Source organism: Notamacropus eugenii, chromosome 6, assembly GCF_028372415.1.
Source record: "Notamacropus eugenii isolate mMacEug1 chromosome 6, mMacEug1.pri_v2, whole genome shotgun sequence".
Taxonomy (NCBI): Eukaryota; Metazoa; Chordata; class Mammalia; order Diprotodontia; family Macropodidae; genus Notamacropus; species Notamacropus eugenii.
In genome coordinates this window covers 62,358,990-62,382,905 of record NC_092877.1, presented here as the reverse complement: position 1 = coordinate 62,382,905, position 23,916 = coordinate 62,358,990, and the positions used below count along the sequence as shown (strand labels likewise).

At 37.8% G+C, this 23,916-nt stretch overlaps 1 protein-coding gene across 3 annotated transcripts in view; it reads left to right on the top strand.

The window, feature by feature from the left end:
• SLC2A9 (solute carrier family 2 member 9) overlaps positions 1-23,916 on the top strand; it is a 327,171-nt gene that overhangs the window by 191,456 nt on the left and 111,799 nt on the right. For all 3 annotated transcript variants that reach the window (XM_072620227.1, XM_072620226.1, XM_072620225.1), the window contains one exon: positions 4,234-4,344. In XM_072620227.1, coding sequence (XP_072476328.1) covers positions 4,234-4,344 — 111 coding nt within the window. The remainder of the gene's footprint in view (positions 1-4,233; positions 4,345-23,916) is intronic.

The window sequence follows — 23,916 nt, the reverse complement described above, 5'->3', positions numbered from 1 at the left end:
GGGCTGGGCTATAGCACTTTGTCCTTACTAAAGGTCAGAAGTGCTGTTTAACCTGTTCATCAACTTGGAAGGTGATCCATCAGGCCAATCTTCCCTTGAAAGGGCACCTTAGAAATAAACTTGTCTACTACTTTGATTTTGGTGTTGAAATCTAAGTAGAAATGCAAATAATACACTTTCAGAGAACCAGAGCCTTCACCCCAAAGGGGATAATTCATTTGGCTTTGGCACCCTACCCTTGGGCTGAGCTATCCTGACTGGTGGGTGAATTAGGGAAAATATATAATCTACCATTTCTAACCAGCCCCAAAGCGTACTTTGCACCCCATCCATCCATAATCAGTAGACCAGGGCCTCTCCAACTTGAAACATCTATCCTGTCCCATTCTTAACTATCTCTTCCCTACCTGAACCACTGATTTTCACCCCAGATTCTAGGAACCCAATGAAATCAATGCCACCAAAACTCTTAGAAAGGATTTGCAAATTCACTGCCCTATGGCCCTATGGTCCTCAGTCAAAAATCTTTTTTATCCCCATTCCCCATTGTATACTGTCTCCTTCTATTAGGATGTAAACTCCTAAATAAGAGTTTCTGTATCCATAGTCTGTATCTCTATTTCTGTATTCCTTGTATCTAACCCAGGGCTTGGCACACAAAAGGTGTTTACCTAATGCTTATTCACAGTGTCATCCACTCACTGAAGGAGACCCTATCTTTTTAGGTCATGTAAGGTAGAAATTTGAAGTAGTTATGAAGATAGAATAGGCCTAAATCCTTGCTATGGAGAAAAGGAGTATTCTTGGGGGAGATTTTACCATTTTTCAAGCTCACTGAATGATTGCTCACTGTGATGCACCCGTTTCTCAGTGAAGGTCTGACCCTGAGGTTATCATCCATGTTGCATGCCTCTGATAGAAAGTAGGATAAATAGAAGGAACATCAAGGAGTCTAATTTGAATGGAATCCAGAGTGAATTACTTAGCATCCAAGTTAAGATAATCATGATAAAGAACCAGAGCGATGCTGGTATGTTTGGGAGAAGATTTAGATCTGGAGGCAAGGGAACTGATTTATGGTCTCTTGAGATTCTTTCTGTCCTAAATTAAGATCCTTCTTGGTCACCACAGGAGAGTGAAACAAACCTGTGCAGATGTAGAGGGAGGAGAACTCGACCTCAGCCTTTTTCCTCCCTCAGGAATTCCCATCTCGAAATGGATGAAAGGAAAATGAGGGGTATTGAATATATCTCCAGAGATTTCTAGGCAGTACAGTAGGATGAAGGATTTGAAATCACGGAACCCAAGGCATCTCAGTGGTGCAGGGGTCAGGAGTCAGGAAGACCTGAGTTCAAATCCAGACGTAGACACTTAAGTAGTTATGTGACCCTGGGCAAGTCATTTAGCCTCTACCCTCCTTAGTTTCCTCATAATAGGATCATAATAGCACCTCCCTCCCAGGCTCAAAGTGAGGATAGAATGAGCTGATTTCTACAAAGCACTTAGTATAGTGCCTGTCACATAGTAGGCACTTCATGCTCATTCTCTTCTAATCTTGGCTCTGCCATGAGACTAGATTAGAGTTTCTTCGTCTATTAAATAAAGGAGTTGGATCTGACAATCTGTGAGTTTCCTTCTGCCTCTAGACTTACAATTCTTACAATACTTACAATTGCTTAGAACCTTACAATTCACCACAATTAGTATCATGACAGATCTGTGGGAAAATAGCAATAATAAAATAACGAAAATGTATATAGACCTTTAAGGTTTGCAAAGCACTTTATATGTGTTGTCGCCTCTGAGCCTCAGAATTATCCTATGAGGTAGGTGCTTTTATTATCCTCCTTTTACAGATGAGGAAACCAAGGCTAAAAGAAAGTAAGGGACTTTCTCAGTATCACACAGCTAGTAAAGGTTGGAGGCAGGATTCAAAGTCAGGTCTTCATGACTCCAACTCCAGTCACCTGGCTGTGTCAGGGATAATCAATTGACAAAGCAGGAGAAAACCCTTTTAAAGACATACAAATGTGTGGGAAAGAACAAATGAAATCGCTATCATGTGCTGGGAGCCATGCATGTACCCTGAAAGTACATATGGCATATATGGCTGCAGTAGGAACCAATTAAAAAATGGCAGTAGATATCCAGCAGAAGCTGCATCCATTGAGGAAATAAAAATGGCAGAGGCACTTGTCAAAGACCAGAGAGAAACACACAAGCTCATTCTAAATCCAAAGTACCAGCTTCTCTCCATTGCAAATTGCCAGCCCAGCCAAGAAAAACCAACAGTACTAAAATTCTATTGCCCATGATCTGATCCTAATCTGGAGTGACAGTTCTGACCTTGAAACTCCTATTTTGAGGGTGAGGCAGAGAAGCTGTGGGGATGTGCTGATGAAAGTTCACGTAAAGCTGAGGTTCCTGGGATAATGCCCATCTAGGGTAGTCCCAGAATCCTGTTCTTTGTGAAGAAAATGAGCTGATGTCCTTTTTGACACTCAGAGTGGTTTAATCCTAGAAAGAGATATTCTTGGGAAGGACACTCCCTACTTTAGATTCAGCAGGGAGGACCTGGGGATCCAGCCTGAGTAGGTCATATTACTAAAGGTAGCAAATGAGGATGAACTGTGACTCCAGACTGGGCCAATGCACCTTGGGAAATGGAGTATATTTTTGGAATTCTCCCCATCACCACTTTCAAGGAGTTGAACACAGAAAAGAAAGATGTGCGCAGTCATTAGTATCTACTGTAAAAAGCCTTGGTTTCAGTAACAGACAGAAAGAACTAGACTAGTGATTTCATTATTACAGGAAATTCTCTACCAAAGCAGATCAGTTTAGAATCTTAGAGCCCAGAGCACAAGAAGTTAAATGACTTACCCAGTCACATAACCAGTATGTGGTAGAGGCCGGACTTGAGTCCAGGTCCTCAAGGCCAACTATCTATCCAATATACTAGGCTTCACTTGGTTCTAAATGAAGTGTAGTTCTGACCTAGAATGATATTTCTCAAGTACAAGCTGAGAAGGACTGGGTCAGAGGGAAAAAGCTATTTATTCACTAAACAATTTAGGAAGGTTTCATTCATTCCTTCATTGGTATCTTTTTTTTTTTCATCTAAGCCACTCATTCTATCAATGATTCAAGAACTATTTATTGAACATTTACTGCATTGTATGAAGGACTAAGATTTCACAATATGTTAAAACAAAGCTATAGAGTTTGCTTGATTTGTTTTGAAGGAAGAATATTCTAAAATTAAGTCTTGATGAAGAGAAAGTTTAAATGTAGAGGTGTGAGAGCACATCTTTGGACAGAAGACCCTCTAAAGGAGAGGATGGGAGTGAGGAAGCCAAAGATATTCTTTAATACATGATTCCAAATTTATTTCAATCAATTGACAAGTATTTATTGTCAATGGCCTACTGTGGGCTAGGCACTGTGCTAGACGATGGGGATATAAATACAAAAAACTGAAATAATCCTTATTAAACAATGAGCTTTCATTCTAATGGGTGAAACAATAAAAGCATATAAAAATATGTAAAACACAAATATAATGTTAATAAATTACATATACATATATACATGTATATATTGTATGTATATTTATGTATGTATATACACACATATATATGACTGAAATATAAATTATTGTGGTGGATAACACTAGTAGTTAGGAGAGAAATCAGGAAAGGTTTTATGCAGAATATAGTGTTTGGGATGCATCCTAAAGGAAGAGAGGGACTCTGACATAAAAGTAGAGATGATTTGGATTCCACACATAAAGGAAGTCTAGTACAAAGGTGTGGAGATGAGAGATGAAATGTTTTTGTTTTTGTGAGAGAAGAGAGGGCAGTTTGATTCTACTGTAGATCATGGGAAAGGAAGCAATGTCCAGTGATGCTCAAAAGATAGATTTTGAAACTGAGACCAGGAAAATCCAAGTTTACATGAAATACTTTTTTATAGCCAATTAGCAGAGAATCACAGAACCCTGGACCTGAAAGGAAACATAGAGATAATCCAGTTCAACCCCCTTCATTTTAAAGATGAGCAAACTGAAGAAAAATGCATTGTTCACGGTCACACAGCAGAGCCAGGCATAGAATACATGTCTCTTGATGTCTACTCGAGGGATATCTGTACCATACAACTGTGGTTCATGCTTGTGACTTCCAGCATTGAAAATACATCTTACACAAACCCCTGTTTTCTTTTCTGATATAGATTTGGTTCTACACAAACAACATCTTTTCTACTGCTGGGATATCTACAGAGAAGATTCCATATATAACCCTGAGTACGGGTGGCATTGAGATTTTGGCTTCCATCTTTTCAGTAAGTAGTTGCCTGCTACAGCTATGTAATGAAAAACAATCTTATGGAGTGAAACAAAGCCCGTTTTTCTCAAGTACCATATTCTGTCAAGATGCCCTTTTCAGACTGAAGAGACCTTACATTTTAGAAGATTTCTAAGATTTACCTTAGAACTGACAAGGACATTTTTTCGGTCATTTGTCTTCATTATGGGAAAATAATTTCTTTTGTATCATTGTAGAACCTACTGGATTTCTCCTATTGATAAATTTCACTTTTTTTTGCTGTTTCTCTTACTGTTTTTCTCCACCTGCCGCAAATTAGGCAAGTGCTGGAATATAGAGTAGATGCCAAATCAGTTTTTGTCCATCTTGGGGAGTCTTTTCTTTCACAATTCTCTTAATCACCCTGAAACAAAACTTCAAAGTCATCTGGGCTTCTTCCATTTCACTCCACATCTAGTCAGTTGCCAAGTTATATCTATTCTATCTCTGCAAGAAAGGGGTCTTCATCTTTTGTGTTTCATGGACTACTCTGGCAGTCTAGTAAAGCCTATGAACCCCTTCTCAGAATGATTTATTGCCTGTATTTATAACTAAAGGAAATACTAAATTTCACTTTGAAGTTAGTGAAAATAAATGTTTATTTTCCCATCCAAATTCATGGACTCTCTGAATCTATCAATGAACCCTTTGGATCCCAGGTTAAGAATCGCTGCTCTACTGTGTGTCTTACCTTGCCTTCCTTCCTTCCCTCCCAGCCCCTGCCACACTTGTCAGCTTGCTCTTTATTTTTCATCTGCAGTATCGTTACAGACTCTTTAATGGTCTCCCTGCCTGCATTTGATCCCCTGTTACATTCAGGTGGATTTAATAGAACTGGGCTAAAGGGTCCCAAATATTTTCAGTCCTCCATACTTGATTGGCTTTCAGTTAGCCTTTCTGTATTGTATCCCTTATTCAATATAATAGATTACCATGCACAAGCCCATAAGAGGTTAAAAAGATTGTTTTTATAAAGAAAACCTTGATACATAACATTTTTCTCAATATCATAAGATTACTATTTATCTGAACATAGTTAAATAACTTAGTGAGATCATTAAGCCTGTTTCTTTTCAACCCACAGCTTTACTTTCAATATAGTTTTTTGTTTTAATATTTTATTTTTTCCTAATTACATGTAAAAACATGTAAAAACTTTCAGTTTTTACAACTTTGAGTTCCAATTCTCTCCCACTTTCCTTCCCTCTCCCCTCATTGAGAAGGCAAACAATATGATAAAGGTTATACGTATGCAGTCATACAAAACATATTTCTATATTAGTCAGGTTGTGAAAGAAAATACAGACAAAAAAACCCCCAGAAATATAAAGAGAGGGAAAAAACCAACATGATTCAATCTGCATTCAGATTTCATCAGTTCTTTCTCTGGAGGTGGATAGCATTTTTTATCATAGGTCCTTCTGAATTTTCTTGGATCTCTGTATTGCTGAGAATATCCATGTCATTCAGAGTTGATCATTATACAATTCAATATATTTTTTGAAAGACATATTGACATTTCATCTTCTACCTCCTTTTTGTTTTTTCCCCTTCTGGCTTTGCTTAAGAACTGTACTGAGAATTCTGATTCATAGATAAAAGTTATTATCAGTATAATGAAAGTTTAGTGAGTGTGTTTCATAAGAAAGGGACTGACTTCTCCAAGGGTAAACCAAACTTTTAATAATTTCATTGATTGGAAATCAATTAGGAGTTTCTGGTTTTTGCAGAGATAGATTAGCATTCCCTCGGTCATTGTTGTTGATGTTTTCTAGCTCATTATGAATTGAATGTCATATTCTAGTCTCATTCATTTGATTTCAATCAGGAAGAATTATTTCTCTGGTTGTGTCAAAATTTTCAGATGTTCTATATTATCCCCTCCATTTCTTACCCTGCTATTATCTTTCACCATATTTTCTTCAAGTGCTTTTCCTCCCATAAATGGTACTCATTTTAGAATCTATAATAAGGTAAGATAGGTATTTACCAAATAGTCACCATAACCCTTTGACAAGTTTGTTGTACTCCCTTGGAATCTGAGAACCCCAGAACTAGACAGAAATTAGTTTCAGTTGTCACACTCAAGGACCTCACATACAAATCACCAGATGTCTTGATTTTTGTCTTACCACTGGACTTCAGTGACTGTAAGAGAGAGTGAGGCTGATGACTTTGTGCAAATCTGTCTCACTTAAATTTAATCCAGAAATCAAGACATCATTTTTGTGACATCATTGTTCCTCTTCAGAAATGAAAGACAAAGGGAGTAGAGCCAAGATGGCAGAGTAGAAAGATGGACCTACTCTAGCTCTCCCCCTATGGTCCATAAAATCTCTGTAAAAAATGACTCTAAACAAATTCTAGAGCAGCAGCAGCCACAAAATGACAACGTAGAAGAGATTTCCAATCCAAGACAGCCTGGAAGGCTGACAGAAGAGGTGTATCACCCCAGGCTCAGAGCAGAGTGCAGCCCAGCCTGGGCTATGTGTTAAGATAGGACTGGAACAGGCTTCAGGGTACAGAATCATGGGCAGCAGCTGCAGTTCCCACATTTCTCAACCCACAAATGGCAAAGACAGCTTCAAAGCTCTTTCACCTGGGTGAGAAGGGAACAAGGTCTGATCCCAGCCCCAGTTACTTTTGGAGTCCTTGGCCTAAAGACCCTGGGGGAATTAAGCAGCTGATCTGACTCTCAGTCCTGAGTGGCTGTCCTGGGTTGAGGAAGAGCACTGGCATGGTAGAACTGGTGGAGGCTCTGGAGAGGGAATCCTACTCACAGTTCCAGGGTATAAGAGTGCTTGTAGTTGCTCACAGTCCAGAGCACAAGTCAGGAGAGAGAAACTCCTTTTACTTGATTGTGCCACCTTGGAGGAACTGAAAGCTCACAGGTCCCTAGAGTATAGCCTCCACTTGACAAAGGACTCAAAAGTCAAGTAACTGGCTGGGAAAATGTCCAAAAAATGAAAAAAATAAGATTACAGAAGGTAACTTTCTTGATGAACAGGTATTTTCTTCCATCTTTTCGGATGAGGAAGAATAATGCATACCATCAAAGACCTAAAAGTCAAGGCTTCTACATCCAAAACCTCCAAACAATATAGGCAATGGTCTCAGGCCATGGAAGAGCTCAAAAAAGAATTTTGAAAATTAAGTAAGAGAGGTGGAGGAAAAATTGGGAAGAGAAATGAGAGCAATGCAAGAAAATCATGAAAGTGGGTCAACAGCTTGCTAAAGGAGACCCAAAAAATGCTGAAGAAAATAACACTTTTAAAAATAGACTAACCCAAATGACAAAAGAGATCCAAAAAGTTAATGAGGAGAAGAATGCTTTAAAAAGCAGAATTTGTCAAATGGAAAAGGAGGTTCAAAAGCTCACTGAAGAAAATAGTTCTTTAAAAATTAGAATGGAGCAGATGGAAGCTAATGACTTTATGAGAAACCAAGAAATCACAAAATAAAACTAAAAGAATGAAAATATAGAAGATAATGTGAAACATCATGTTGGAAAAACAACTGACCTGGAAAATAGTTCCAGAAGAGATAATTTAAAAATTATTGGTCAACCTGAAAACCATGATGAAACAAAGAGCCTAGATATCATCTTCCCAGAAATTATCAAGGAAAACTGTCCTGATATTTTAGACTCAGTGGATAAAATAGAAATGGAAAGAATTCACCAATCATCTCCTGAAAGAGATCCTAAAAGGAAAACTCCTAGGAATATTGTAGCCAAATACCAGAGTTCCTAGGTCAAGGAGAAAATGTTACAAGCAACCAGAAAAAAATAATTCAATTATTGTGGAAATACAAAGGACCTAGGATTAAAACCAAGAATCACCTACCCAGCAAAACTGAGTATAATGTTTCAGGGGAAAAAATGGAATTTCAATGAAATAGAGGATTTCCAAACATTCTTGTTGAAAAGACCAGAGCTGAATAGAAAATCTGACTTTCAAATACAAGCATCAAGAGAAACATGAAAAGGTAAACAGGAAAGAGAAGCTTTAAAGAACTCATTAAAGTTGAACTGTTTACATTCCTACATGGAAAGATGTTATTTACAACTCATAAGACCTTTTTCAGTATTAGGGTAGTTAGAGGGAATATATATATATATATATATATATATATATATATATATATATATATATATATATATATATATATATATATATATATATATATATGTGTGTGTGTGTGTGTGTGTGTGTGTGTGTGTGTGTGTGTATACATATATATACATTTATACACACACATACACACATATATATGTATATATATACACATATATGTATATATAGGTGTTGGAGGGAATATATAAGTACATATATATGTGTATATATATATATATAGGTGTGTGTGGGTGTATATATATGTAGATGTGTGTATATATATGTCGGTGTGTATGGGTATGTATGTATGTGGATATTATATATGTGTAGTTATATATGTGTGTATATATATTCATAGACAGAGGACACAGGGTGAGCTGAATATGAAGGGAGAATACTGAAAACAATTAAAATTTACTGTTGAATGGAATGTATTAGGAGTAAGAGAAAGGGAGGGGTAGAATGTAGCAAATCATCTCACATAAAAGAGGGAAGAAAGCTTTTACAATGGAGGGGAAGAGGGGGGAGATGTAAGGAAATAATTGAGCCTTACTCTCATGGGATTTGGCTTAAGGAGGGAATAACACACACTCAATTAGATATGGAAATCTATTTTACCATGCAGGAAGGCAAGGGGGAAGGGGATAGGAAGAGGAAAATAATAGAAGGGACAGCAAATTGGAGAAGGGGTAATCAGAAGCAAACACTATTGTGGAAGGACAGTTCAAGGGAGAGAATGGAATAAATGAAGGGCAGGATAGGACAGAGGGAATAGTCTTTTACAACATAACTCTTATGGAAGTCCTTTGCATTGCTACACATGTATGACCCATATTGAATTGCTTGTTTTCTCAATGGTGGTGGGTGGAAAGGGAGGGAGGGAATGTGGAACTCAAAGCTTAAGAATGAATGTTAAAAATTGTTTTAGCATGCAACTGGAAATTAAGACATACAGGCAATGGTATAGATATTTATTTTGCCCTACAGGAAAATAGAGGGGAAGGGGGATGGGAGAAGGGTGGGTAATAGAAGGGAGGACAGACTGGAGGAAAGGGTGGATGAGAAGGGGAGAAAATTTTGAATTCAAATTCTTATGGAAATGCATGTTAAGAGCTGAAAAATAAATAAACTATATATTAAAAAAAACAAAAATGAAGGACAAACAACAATGCATATGTACACATACACATATCATCATTTTCCATAGTCCCCTATGCCCACCTTGCATTGAAGTCACTGGGTATCACAGTATGTGTGTTACATTAATTTGGAGGGTCAATAAGTCATACTTATACTAACTGATGATAGCAGTTATAATAATGTCTTAAAAGACTCTAAGGTTTGCAAAGTACTTTCCCAACATGAGGAAAAGAGCACAAATGTTATTATCTCCATTTTGCAGATAGGAATCTTGAGTCTCAGAGAAGGTAGATGAGCTGTCCATCGTCACATAGTTAGTCAACGTCAATGGTAGGATACAAACTTGGTTTCTCTGATTCCAAGTCCAGTACTAGGCTGAGCTGTAAGAAGGTTCTAGGCTATGGAGTCCTGTGACAGCATAGCAACCAGTTCCCAAGCTTCACCGTGACTATCCATGTGATCTACCCTTTTCTGCTCCCCATACTTTCCACTCAAAGTAAGGATATGCAAGTCCAAGAATTCTGGAGTTAGAAGAGATGGTGTACATCTCTCTCTGTGTGCAAACTCTTTTTTAAAATGGGTTAAACAATTAAAATGAGAATGCTACCAAATCAAATTGTATTCAACTCAGAGAAGGACCTTCTTACTTATTCTAATTGCATTCTAACTTCAAGTTAGAATCTCTTCTGTTCAGCTTTCCAATCATATTAACTGCCATAGAAAGATAAGGTGAGTGAGCATTTTAAGAAAACTACCAGATTTCATGTTTGGCAAGTTACATATGACCTAAAAAGCACTAAAAAGTTTTCAATATGGAGTCCATGAACTTGCTTATTTTGATATTTTGATAAAGATAATTCAATATAATTGCTTTCCTTTATATGTATATATTATTATTGTTATATACATTTTCAAGTGTTATTTTGAGAAAGACCCAATATATTTCACCAGTCTACCCAAGGAGTCCATTACACAAAAAAAGATTAAGAACCTTTGAAAGAGAGAACCTGGGATAGTGAAAAGAGTGAGTTTCATGGAATCAAAGAAAGTAGGTTCAAGTCTTTATTCTGATTTTTATTAGCTGTGATCCCAAGCAAACCTCTTGGCCAAGTTTCATGCAAACATGCTCTGCTTTCCCAATTCCTGATTTCAACTTCTCATGATTCTTCTTCATCTCTTTCATATTTACAGAATATCAGAGTTATAAGGGAATTCAATGACCAGCTAGCCCAACCCACATGTGGGGAAAATAAATCTTCTTTACAACATGCCTAATGTTATCCATTCAGTTTTTTTCCAAGTACTCTTGTATGGGCGAACTGGAAACTTTCTGAGTCAACACACATTTGGATTGTTCTAATTGTTAGAATTTTTTCGCCTTAAAACAAGACTATATTTGCCTCTTTATAACTTTCATTAATTTCTTCTACTGGCCCACTGCTCAAGGCTTGGAATCTTTTTTGTTGTTAACTTTCTGCTACCCAAGATGGAGCATGATAAAAAAGACTGATAAGTTTTACCAGTAGCTGGGCTTATCCAAGAACCTCAGAGACAAAGTTTTTGTCATTCCATTTACTATTTATGTGATCTTGGACAAGTATGCTTTTTTTTTAAACATGTATCCATCACTAATTTTTTCAATTAGCAAGCATTATTTTTTTCCTTCCTCCTACCTTCCCACCCACTAGAAAAAATAAGAAAAAACAAAATCCTTGTAATAAAAATATAATCATACAAAAAAATTCCTGTGTTAACTATATCAAAAAATGTGTCTCATTTTCACCCTTAGCCCATCATCTCTTTGGTAACATTCTTGGTGGGTAACATGCTTGATCGTTGACCTTCCTAAATCACTATTTGTCACTGCATTTATCAGAATTTTCAAGAACTTCAAGATAACTTGTATTTACAGGGTTTTTCTAGGATAAATTGTTCTCCTAATTCTGCTTCTTGCCCTCTGCATCAGTACATATAAGTCTTCTTAAGTATTTTTTCTGAAACTGTCCCTTTCATCCTTTCTTACAATTCAAAGATATTCCATTATATTCACACACTAATTTGTTCTTCTGTTCCCTAATTGATGAGCACCCCTTTAATTTCCAGTTCTTTTTTAAAAAATTAATTGGTTGATTTTTAGTTTTCAACATTCACTTCCATAAGATTTTGAGTTCTAAATTTTCTCCCCATCCTTTCTACCGCCCCAAGATGGCATGCAATTTTAGATAGGCTCTCTATATACATTCATATTATAGTTTCCAGTTCTTAAATGGGCAAGTCTTTTGAGACTTTCCCAAGCCTTAATTTCTGCATTTGTAAAATGAGGAGGTGGATTCAGTTCTAGATTCAATGTTCATTAAACAGAAGATGTTCATAGGATACAGTCAGGCCTGAAAGTCAGTAAGCCAGAATCATTTGTTGGGCATTGATTTTGCCCAAAAAGTATCACATGAGGCCTTATAGGAATTTCAGGGGAATGTGACTAAGATGTTTACCATCTAATAGAATAGAAGGATCCCTCAGGGAAAGACGAATTACTGCACCTTCCTTGCCTTGGCGTATAAATATCTTCATTCTAGAGGATCTGGTGATTAAGTCTAAAGAACTGGAACTTAAGTATCACAGTCAAATAAAGGCAACAGAAAGATTTCCTAGAAAACCCCCAGTGTCCTTGGGGAAATTAGTTCTGTCAAGGCAAACTGAAGAGCAAGAGCAATTAGTACCACTGGGCCATCGAGCTGAACAATGGCTCTTGTCTAAAGAATGGAGAAATGAAAGCTGGACAGATTGCTTAGATCATTACTGAAATGATCAAAGACCATTCGGGTCTCTTTCTGGACCTCAGTCTTCATGTAGACATAATGAGGAGGAGGTTGGATTCAACAATCTTCTCAAAGCCCACAGTCACAGGATATCCTTTGATAGAGAGACATTATCATATAATGGGATTTAGCATTTAAAGGAACCTTACTTGTCATCTAGTACAAGGGTTCTTAACCTATTTTTAGGTAATGGACCCCATTGGCAATCTGATGAAGCCAATGGACTCCTAAGAATAATGTTTTTAAACTGCATCACATAAAATACATAGAATTACAAGGGAAACTGAAATTTAGTGAAAATAATTCATTTTTTCTCATCCAAGTTTATGGACTCCTTGAAATCTATCCACTAAACCCTTGGGGATTCATAGACCCCAGATCAAGAACCCCTTATCTAGTCCAACTTTTTTGTTACGTATGGGGAAATGAGGCCCAAAGAGGCAGTAATTTGCTTTCTCTGACCCAGGGAGTAAGAGATGGAGTCAAGGTTTGAATCTGCTTCCTCTGATTTCAAATCTAGTCTTTTTCAACATCTTGATTCAAGTGGGAGGCAGTTGATGCAGGGAGAGTGAAAGAAGAAAACAAAGAAATAGTTCAGGTATATTAAAAAGTGGGGAGGAGATGAAAGATAGATAGACAGACAGATGGATAGATAGATAGATATGATTGTTAGGGTAATGCAAAAAGAAAGGTTTGGGGACCAAGATTGTTCATATTACCCATTCCATACAGTGTAGACACCAACCTACTTGTGTGAAATAAGAACACCTGAATGAATAACTTTTCCTTTCTGGAGTCAGGAAGACCTGAGTTCAAATTCAACCTCTGACATTTATTAGCTGTGTGACCCTGGGCAAGTCACTTAACCTCTGTTTGCCTTAATCCACTAGAGAAGAAAATGGCAAACCATTCCAGTATATTTGCCAAGAAAACTCTGTAATAGCCAGTATTAGTGCACTATGGTTCACAAGTTCATGAAGAGTCACATGCGACTGCATGACTGAACAGAAGCAACAGATCATCAGAACCAGTGTTCTAAACAGTGTCCTTTATCCCTAGTTCTTTCATTTGTTAAATGGAGATAACAATGCTTGCCCTGTTTACTTCACAGGATTGTTATGAGGGCCAAATGAGAGGTAATGAATGTGAAAACACATTGAAAAGCCTAATGGCTGTTGGAGAGTAAGGTGAAAAATGAGATGCAATTGGACAGAGGAAGCAAAGTCTCCTAAGATCACAACTCTAGAGCTGAAGGCTGAGAAGTCATCTCGTCCAGCCTCCCAACTTTAAAGATGAGGAACATGAGACCCAGGGAGGTTGGGTCACTTGCAGAAAGGCACGTAGGTAGAAAGCATCAGAGACAGGAAATAGCTGAAGAGAAAAATCAGAACTACTAAAAATGGACTCATAGAAGAGACTGGCCCTTTTTAGAAGGGCTTTCAGTGCCCCAAATTAGAAACACAGAACAAAGGGTTTCAGAGGAAAAGAGAAAAAAACCATGAAATCAGAGTGAGACATTTTGTGATCCTGATTAAGCATGATTCCTTTTGACTTTAGGTGAATGACTGGTCATGCCAGTGAGCAGAGGCAGAGACTCCAAATTGTATTTTCTATATTGTTTTCAAAACTGGAAACTTGATTCAATCACCTGGGTCCTGATGGGATGTAGACAATGAATGTACTTCCCTTTCAATGTATATCATAAAAATGCTGAAGGAGATTAGCTTTACTCCCACAGGTCACTTTTCACAGTGAGAAAAAAAAAGGTTTTCAATTTGAAATATATTTCAGCACCATCCCATCACAAAATATGTTTTAAAATAGCCTGGCCAACTTGTAAATTCTTTGTAATCTCTCATAAACTTTTAAATTGAAGGTAAAAGAAGATTTCAATTTAGAAATTGTTAGTCTTAGGGCAAGATAGACCATAGACTCTTAGAGCTAGAGGATACCTTAAATCAAAAAACATGGGATGTTAGAGCTGAAAAAGACCTCTCTTAGAATTTAAAACACTAAAGGACCTTAACACTTTAACACAGAATATAGCATAGCAGTTGTTACTTCAGTAAGTTACTTCCACTGTCTTGTACTCAGTTTCCTTATTAGTAAAATGAGAGGTCTGGACTAGCTCTTTAAGGTCATTCTAGTTTGTGATACTATATAATAATGTTAGAACTTGTAACAAAGGATGTTAGTGCTGGAAACAGAAGATGGCAGAGGAGAAAGGTTATTAGAAGTCATTTAGTACAAACCTCTCTCTTTTATTTTGTGTTTTTATTTTTTAGTTAAACTTTGGTGTTTAACTAAACCACCAGTTTCTCTTCCTTCCACCTTTCCTCAACCCTCTATTTATTGAGAAAAAATAAAACACAACCCCTGTTTTAAAATATGTATACTGTCCAATTGTTTCAGTCATGTCTGACTCTTTGTGACCCCATTTTGGGGTTTTCTTGACAAAGATACTGGAGTGGTTTGCCATTTCCTTCTCCAGCTCATTTTACAGATGAGAAAATTGAGGCAAACAGGCTTAAGGGACTTGGCCAGAGTCACACAGCTAATAAGTATCAGAGGCTGGATGTGAATTCAGGAAGATGAGTCTTTCTGATTCCAAGCTCAGTGCTCTATCCACTGTGTCACCTAGCTGCCCATAACATATGTACAGTCAAGCAAAACAAATTCTCACAATGGCCATATGCAAAAAAAATATGTCTCAGTCTATACTCATCACTTTTCTATCAGGAGGTGGGTTTTATCATGAGTTCTCTGAAACCATAGTTTGTCATTGCCTTGATCAGAGTTCTTATGACTTTCAAAGTTGTTTATCAAGGGGCGGAGCCAAGATGGCAGAGTAGAAAGATGCACATACTCTACCTCTTCCTCCACAGTCCATAAAATACCTGTAAAAAATTACTCTAAACAAATTCTAGAGCAGCATAAGCCACAAAATGACAGAGTGAAAGAGATTTCCAGCCCAAGGTAGCCTGGAAAGCCTACAGGAAAGGTCTATCACATGGAGTACAGAGCAGAGAATAGCCCATGGAGGCCAGGCCAGCCTTGGCCACTTGTCACCAACAGGAACAGGACTGGAACAGGCCTCAGGGGCAGAATCCCCAGCAGCAGCTGTGGTTCTCTGATCCCTTAACCCACAAGCACCAAAGAAAGCTTCAAGGGTCAGTGAGAAAGCTTTTTCATCTGGGAAAGGGAATGTGGTCTGGCTCTGCCAGCAGCAGCTACTGCAGTGGCAGTGTCCATTGTTGGAGCCCTCTGCCTAAAGCCCCTGGGGAAACTGAGCAGCTGATCTGAATCTCAGCCCTGAGCTGGCCCTGGGGTGAGGAGGAGCACTGGCTGAGCTGGAGGCTATTGTGGAGAGGGAATCATACTACTCCCAGATTCTGGGCAGAAAAGTTTTTGGTTGCTCCCAGACTAATGTGCAAGACAGGACAGGAGTAAACTCTTCTCCCTTGATTGTGCCACCTTGGAGGAACTGAGAACTTACAGGTTCCCGGAGTACCATCTTCTTGACAAAGGATTCAAAAGTCAAGTAACTGGCTGGGAAAATGCCCATAAAAGGGAAAAAAAATAAAAATATACAAGGTTACTTTCTTGGTGAACAGGTATTTTCTTCCATCCTTTTGGATGAGGAAGAACAATGCATACAGTCAGAAGAAGTCAAGACTTCTGCATCTATACCTTCAAAATTAATATGCAGTGGTCTCAGGCCATGGAAGAGCTTGAAAAGCTTGCTAAAGAAGACCCAAAAATGCTGAATAAAATAACACCTTTAAAACTAGACTAACTCAATTGACAAAAGAGGTCCAAAAAGCAAATGAAGAGAAGAATGCTTAAAAAGCAGAATTAACCAAATGGAAAAGAATGTTCAAAAGCTCACTAAAGAAAATAGCTCTTTGAAAATTAGAATGGAGCAGATGGAAGCTAATGTCTTTATGAGAAACCAAGAAATTACAAAACAAAACCAAAAGAAGGAAAAAATAGAAGATAATGTGAAATATCTCATTGGAAAAGCAACGGACCTGGAAAATAGATCCAGGAGAGACAATTTAAAAATTATGGGACTACCTGAAAGCCATGATCAAGAAAAGAGTCTAGACATCATCTTTCATGAAATTATCAAGGAAAACTGCCCCAATATCCTGGAACCAGAGGGCAAAATAAATATTGAAAGAATCTGCCAATCACCTCCTGAAAGAGATCCGAAAAGAGAAACTCCTAGGAACGTTGTGGGCAAATTTCAGAGTTCCCAAGTCAAGGAGAAAATATTGCAAGCAGCTAGAAAGAAACAATTCAAGTATTGTGGAAATACAATCAGGGTAATACAAGATCTAGCAGCTTCTACATTAAGGGATCAAAGGGCTTGGAATATGATATTCCAGAAGTCAAAGGAACTAGGATTAAAACCAAGAATCACCTACCCAGCAAAACTGAGTATAATACTTCAGGGGAAAAAATGGTCATTCTGTGAAATAGAGGACTTTCAAAGCTGTTTATCTTCACAGTAATATTGTGTGTAATATATATTTTATATACATATATTATACACATATATTGTATAGAAGTTATTCTCCTAGTTCTGTTCCTTTTCTCTGTATTCATTCATACAAGAACTTTCCAGGTTTCTCTAAAGTCATAACCTTCATCATTACAACACATTTCTATATCATAACTCAGTCATTCCCCAATTAATAGTTACCCCATTAATTTTTAATACTCTGCCACTGCAGAAAGAGATGCTATAAATATTTTTGTTTATTCTTAGCATTTGTTTTGCTTAGGACAAATTCCTCCCTTAATATATCTTCCCTCATCTCCCATTTGCCTCCTCTTTTTCCTTCCCTGTTTCCCCGTTAAGTGAAATGTATTTTGGTTCCAACTATTATATATGTATTTATTCTGCTTTCCTTTGACCAGTTTGGATAAGAGTAAATTTTAAGTGTGATCCACTCCCCCTACTCCTTCCTCTTTGTTTGTATATAAACTTCTATTTGTCTATCCTCTGTATCCATGATCATTTCCCCCCCTCCTTCTCTCTCCCTTCCCTCTACCCATCATATTCCTCTTCCTCTCCCTTTCTGTTCTTTCATTCAAAAGAGAACAGAACCACTCCCAGGTCCACTGTCTTAATTAGACTCCATTTATGATCCTTAATGATGATAGAGTTCTGAAGGGACAGATGTATCATCTCTCCATATTAGAATGGAAGGAATTTATCCTTGTTTGTTACCTTATGATTTTTCAGTCATGTTTGCCTATTTATGTTTCTCTTAACTCTTGTGCTTGCATTTCAAAGTTTCTACAAAGTCAAACTTCTTTTTTTAAAGATGGGGAAATAGAGTCGATTGAGATAAAGTTGTCTGTCCAAGCTAATGAGCCAGGGAGTGGCAGGACTTCCAATTCCCAATCCCTTCGTCTTTCCACAGCATCACCATGTCTTCCATCAGTGCTCACTATTATTTCCCTCCTCACTGTGAAAATGACTGCTCAAAAGGGTATTCCCTTCTGAGATTGCAATCAAAGGAAGAAAATTGCAGTGACATTTAGGACTCCTGGTGTCCTCAATGATAAGAGAGGATCCTTAGCCAAATATATGTGATCTCCCAGTCCTTTGAAATGAAATGTCAGATAGACTGTCTTGGAGTGCTGGGCCATGTACTATTTGTTGGAAATGCTGCATTAACCTATTGTAAAAGATTCATTGAGTTCTGCTCTTTGCCTTCCATCAATATGAGTTTCTGTCGAAAAGGCATCCAAAGAGACTCGAAATTGGCAGGGGGACGAGAGAGGGATACATGGTAGTAAAAACTGCCGTCTACCTAGGGCCCAAAGACCTGAATTCCCTTGCCAACTCTACTACTTACTAACTGTGGGATCTTGGATAAATCACTTAATCTTTCTCATCCTCAGTTTCCTCATCTGTCAAAGGGACAAGATAATATTTTCACACTTCCTACTTCATAGGATTATTGGAATCAAGGAGATTTATTAATGTGAGTTGAGAAAATCTTCATCACCAAAGTACATATTATCACTGTCCAATGGATTACCTCCAGAAGCAGATATAATTTTATTAGTGGAACTGACATTAAAGATTTTCCTTGTCAACTGCACCCTAGGGATCATGGAGCCTTTCTGACTGACTTGTAACTGAAATCTGTGTGTATCTTCCATTAGAATGTGGTTTTCTTGGGATCAAGCACTGTCTTGATTTTCTCTTTCACGTTTTCCAGTATTTAGCACCATATTTTGCAAATAAGGACTTCATTTTTGAAAAAGTATGTTCATTTATTCACTCACTCATTCTTATTGGCAATAATGATGAAAATGTGCAATCTCTGTCTAGCATCTTATAGAAGGAAAGAGTTGGATTTAAAGATCAATATCAGAGCACAGGACAATAGGGCAAGTCCCTTTCCTCCCTGCCATAAGTTCTATTATCTCTTCTCTAAGGCTTTATTGTGGGTTTTTTTCCCTTTACACAAAATTGAACTTCTAAAAAATGATATTTTGATCTATATTGTCAATATAATTATCTTAATTGTTCTCCTGATTCTTTTATTTTGTTCTCTATCAATTCATACAAATTTTCTCTTTTTTCTATGAATTCTTTTTTTTACGACACTGTAATATTTCATTATGTTTATAAAATAAGTTTTTTTTCAACCACTAGTTAATCAATGTGTACTCACTTTGTAGTTCTTTACTACCTCAATGAGTGTTGCCATTGATATGTTGGCATATATCAAAACTTTGCTTCTATCTTTGACTTCTAGTCATGGGTTTAGTTTAGTTGTTGTTGTTTTGTATCATTTCAATCATGTCCTACTCTTCATGACCCAATTTTTGGTTGTCTTGGCAAAGACACTAGAGTGGTTCATCATTTCCTTCTCCACTTCATTTTATAGATGAGGAAGCTGAGGCAAACAGGGTTAAGTCACTTGCCCAGGGTCACACAGGTAGTAAGTATCTGAAGCCTGATTTGAACCTGGGAAGATGAGTCTTCCTGACTTCAGGTCCAGTATTCTATCCATCGTGTCAACTAGCTGTCCCCATTTGTGAAATCAGAATAAGATAATTGGTACCTCCTGAGAGCATTATTGTGAAGAAAGTATTTTATACACAGTCAAGTGCTATAGAGATGTAAGCTATTTTCAAAATAAAGGAAGGCAACATGGTGTAGTCATGGAAACATTCCTGGATTTGGAGTCCTAGGCTCCAGTCTAGCGTTGCTTCCCAGATCTGAGACTCCTTGGTAATCTTGGGCAAGTTACTTTGCCTCTAAGTTTCCCTTATCTTCAAACTGGGGATATAGACAAGATGACCTCTAAAGCCTGTTTCTCATCTTCCTCATCCATGTAATGAGAGGGATCACTAAAGTCTATTCCTTCCTTAAGTCTATGATACTCTGAAAACACAAAAGCAACAAGATAGCAGTTTTTATGTCTTCAGTATAATCAAGTTTCCCAGAGTCTGAGATTACGTGAAAAGAAATGAAACTCAAAATATAATTACAGGATCAGGAAGGTCACTTGAAAGTGCTTCTTTAAACCACTCAGCCTCTTGCAGATACACTGCAAGCCAGTTGATCTCAAAGCCTGGCTCTGTCCCCTGCTGCATGAGTGACCGGGGGCAAATCCCATAAGTTCTTGGGCCTCAGTTTCCTTATCTGTAACATAAGAGGTCACGATGGACTACATGGCATTTAAGGTCTCTTCTAGCTATAGACCAAGGGCTCATAATCTTTGTGGTATCATGGATCACTTGTACAATCTGGTAAAACTTAGGAATTCTTCTGAATAAGGTGATAAGATGCAAAACATAAAATACATAGGATTAAAAAGGAAACTAATTATATTGAAAGGAAATTGTCCATTTTTTTCTAAAAAAACTGGGGAACCCCACTTAAATTCCATGATTCTGTAGCTAATAGTAAAATCATCACTTCTTGTTTGAATAAATCAAGAATTTAAAATGTCACCTATGCAGGTGGGGACTCCCCTCCCCAATGTGGATCATAGCCCTCATACAAAGTTAGTAGGTGATCTTTTTGAATATGTGAAATTCAATATGTAAAAAATTCCACAAAGTGATGAATATCTACAGATTTACAGAGTTCCTTGCCCCCCCCCCCAAATGACAATGAGTCCATTCCTAGGAACAAGGCATGTAAGTGGAACAGTGGATAGAGCATTAGGTCTGAAATCAGGAAGACCTGAGTTTAAATACAATCTCAATCAATTGGTAAACATGTATGAAGTGCCTTCTTTGTGCCAGGCACCAGGGATACAAAAAGAGGCAAAAGATAGTCCCTGACCTTGAGGAGAGCTCAGAAATGTCTTAGCTATGTGACCTTAAGCAAGTCATTTAACCGCTCTCTGCCTCAGTTTCCTCAACGGTAAAATAATAACATTTACCTCTTGGGGTTGTTGTGAGAATCAAATGATGTAAAACTTGTAAAGCGCTCAACACAATGCTTTTCACATAGTAGGTGCTTAATAAAGGCTTGTTTCCTTTCTCCCTTCCTAGATGAGTGCTTAAAGTTTGTGCAACGTGGTATAGGAGCTACAGAAGCTTATGCTTTTCCTGGATAGAAGTCAATAACCCAGGGTCACCTCCACACACTGATGAGGCATTTCAAGTCAGACATAAGTGGAAGAATCCATTATTGCTGGGTTTATAACAAATGAAAAAGCATCACCAACCATAAAACATCTCCGTTCAGTGACTGCCAACCAAAAAAAAAATTTTTTTTGTTTCTTTTGTCACAAACCTATTTCTGCAATGACTTTGACAATTCATTAAAATGGCTTCAAGGCTTAATACAATTAAAAACAGAAAGGGCATTGTTAATTTTATCCATATGCAATTTTCACTTAGGACATCATCATTCATTACTTTTGGCAGCTTTAAATAATTGACTTCTTGCAAAAACAGCTGGTTTTGCAAATTGAATCTGTTCATGTTGCATTCAGTCAAAACAAAATGAACTTTCATTAAATTTCATTCTGTTTTGCCAAAGATACGGAATCTAGTCTTACAATGTGATGGAAACCTTAAGAAATATAAAGGAAATTCAGGTCCTGTGCTGTAAGAGAAAGAGAATTGATTCTGCAGCCTGTGGCCCCAAGCTCAAAGCTTGTATTTTCAAATCTGCTACTTTATACCAGTGAAACCACAGGCAAATAAGTCATACCTGTTCTCTGTGCCTCAGTTTCCTCATCTGAAAAAAATGAATGGGCAGATGAGATGCTTTATAAAGTCCCTTCCCAAATCTAAAATCTGTGATCCTATAACCTCTCTGAATAAAGTAAACAAGCATTCTTAAGTATTAACTATGCACCATGCACTGTGCTGAACCATGGGAATTTGAAGAAAGTCAAAACAGTGCCTTTCCTTCAGGAATTTATCTTCTAATGAGGGAGACAACTTGCATACAACTATATACAAAGAAGATAGGTGTAGGGTAAATTGGAGGTAATATCAGAAGTAGCCACTAGTGTAAAGGGGGAGCAGGAAAGGCTTCTTGCCAAGGAATCTATCTGGGACTTGAAGGAAGTCACAGAGGGCAGGAGGAGGGGATGAGGAAGAAGAGAATTACAGTCATAGGAGAAAGCCAACGCCTTGCATAGAGTCAGAAGATGGCCAGCATCACTGAAGAGTGGGAAGGTAGTGAGGGACAAGCTGGGAAGGGCTTTGAACACCAGAGTATTTGACATATAATCTAGAAGATGATAGGGAGCCACTGATGGTTCTTGAGTAAGAGAAGCACATAGTTAGGAAAATCACTCTGACAGTTGAATGGAGTATGGGCTATAGAGGGGAGAGACCAACCAGAGGCTGTTGTAATCCATGTGTGAGGGAATGAGACCCTTCACCAATATGGTGGCAGTTTCAGATGCAAGAAAGGGGCATATACAAACAAATGTCACAAAGGTACAGTCAATGCAACTTGACAACAGATGGAATATGGGGAAGGAGGAAAGTGAGGACCTGAGGATAATACTTAATTTATGAAGCTGAATGATGGAAAGGATGGTAGGGATGTCAACAGTAAATAGGGAAGTTAGGAAGGGTGGGATTTCTTTTTCAGAGGTGGTAGGGAGATAAGGAGATTAGTTTGGGAAATGTTGAGTTTCCAATGCTATGAGACATCCAGTTCAAGATGTCAAGCAAACAGCTAGAGACTTGATACTGGAGGTCAGGTAAGAGTTGGGGCCTTTATGAGTCTCAGTTTCTTTAGCTGTTAAATGAGGGTGTTTGACTTGGTGCCCTTGAAAGACCCTTCTAGGATTGACTATTGTAAACAGAAAATAGTATAAAGTAATATAAATGATATGTAAACAAATAAAGATATAAACATAAAAGAAACATATAAAGAGCATAAACTTTAATTTTTAGTGTAAATTTATTGTTTGCTTCTAAGAAACAAAAAAATCCTCATTATCGGTAATTCTCATTCATCAGTGTGTCCCAGTGGTGGAAGTTTCTGCTGCATGTATCTGATGCCCTCAAGAATAAAAGGTTCAATAGACTCGAAGGGTATTTCACTTCAAACTAACCTTTGCAAAGTGAATATAAATGGCACACATGACCTTGGGTTGAATCTGTCATGAAAGTGCTCAAAATGAGGAGAAAATGTTAATGTTCAAAGAGGGTTTAAAAGAAGGTGTTATTAATTATTGACATCTGAATTTCACTCCATTTCTTGGGCAAATAATACTAGGAAGCTTTACAAACTTTTGAATCCTAGAGATGCGGCTACTATAACATGGGCTTCTGGGATGGTGGTAGTGATGATGCTACTGACAGAAGGAGGAGGGGGGAGACATTATGCAGCAGGGGAGGGAAGGCAGCAGCAGCTAACACTGCAGAGAATTTAAAGGATCATTGATACTGATCTGGAAGGGACCTTATTTTATAGATGAGGCAACTAAGGCCAGGGAGATTAAGTTATTTGCCTAAAGGGCACATAGAAACAAGATTTGAGCCCTGGTCCTCAAACTCCAAAGCCAGTGTTCTTCACATGGTATGGCCCATCAGTCAAGAAGGATGGGGCCTGAAAGATCAGAGGATTTGATGAATAAGTCACTTGTAATCTTTAAGAGGGTGATTTTAGACAATTGGTAAGGAGAACAGAAGAGATTAATCATTTATATAGCACCTACTATGTGCCAAGCACTTGTAGGTGCTTTACAAATATTATCTCATTTGATCCTTACAAAACCCTGCAAGGTAGGTGCTGTTATTATCCCCATTTTGTTCTTGAGGAAACTGAGGCAAAAAGAGGTTTAAGTGCTTTACCCAGAGTCACACAGCTAATAAGTGTCTCAGGCCAGATTTGAACTCTTCTTCCTAATTCCAGGCCTAACACCTTACCCACTGCACCACTTAGCTGCCTCCGCAAATAGAGGTGGAACTGTAAATCAGGATCCTAGATTTAGAGTGCGAAGGAATTTAGAGGTC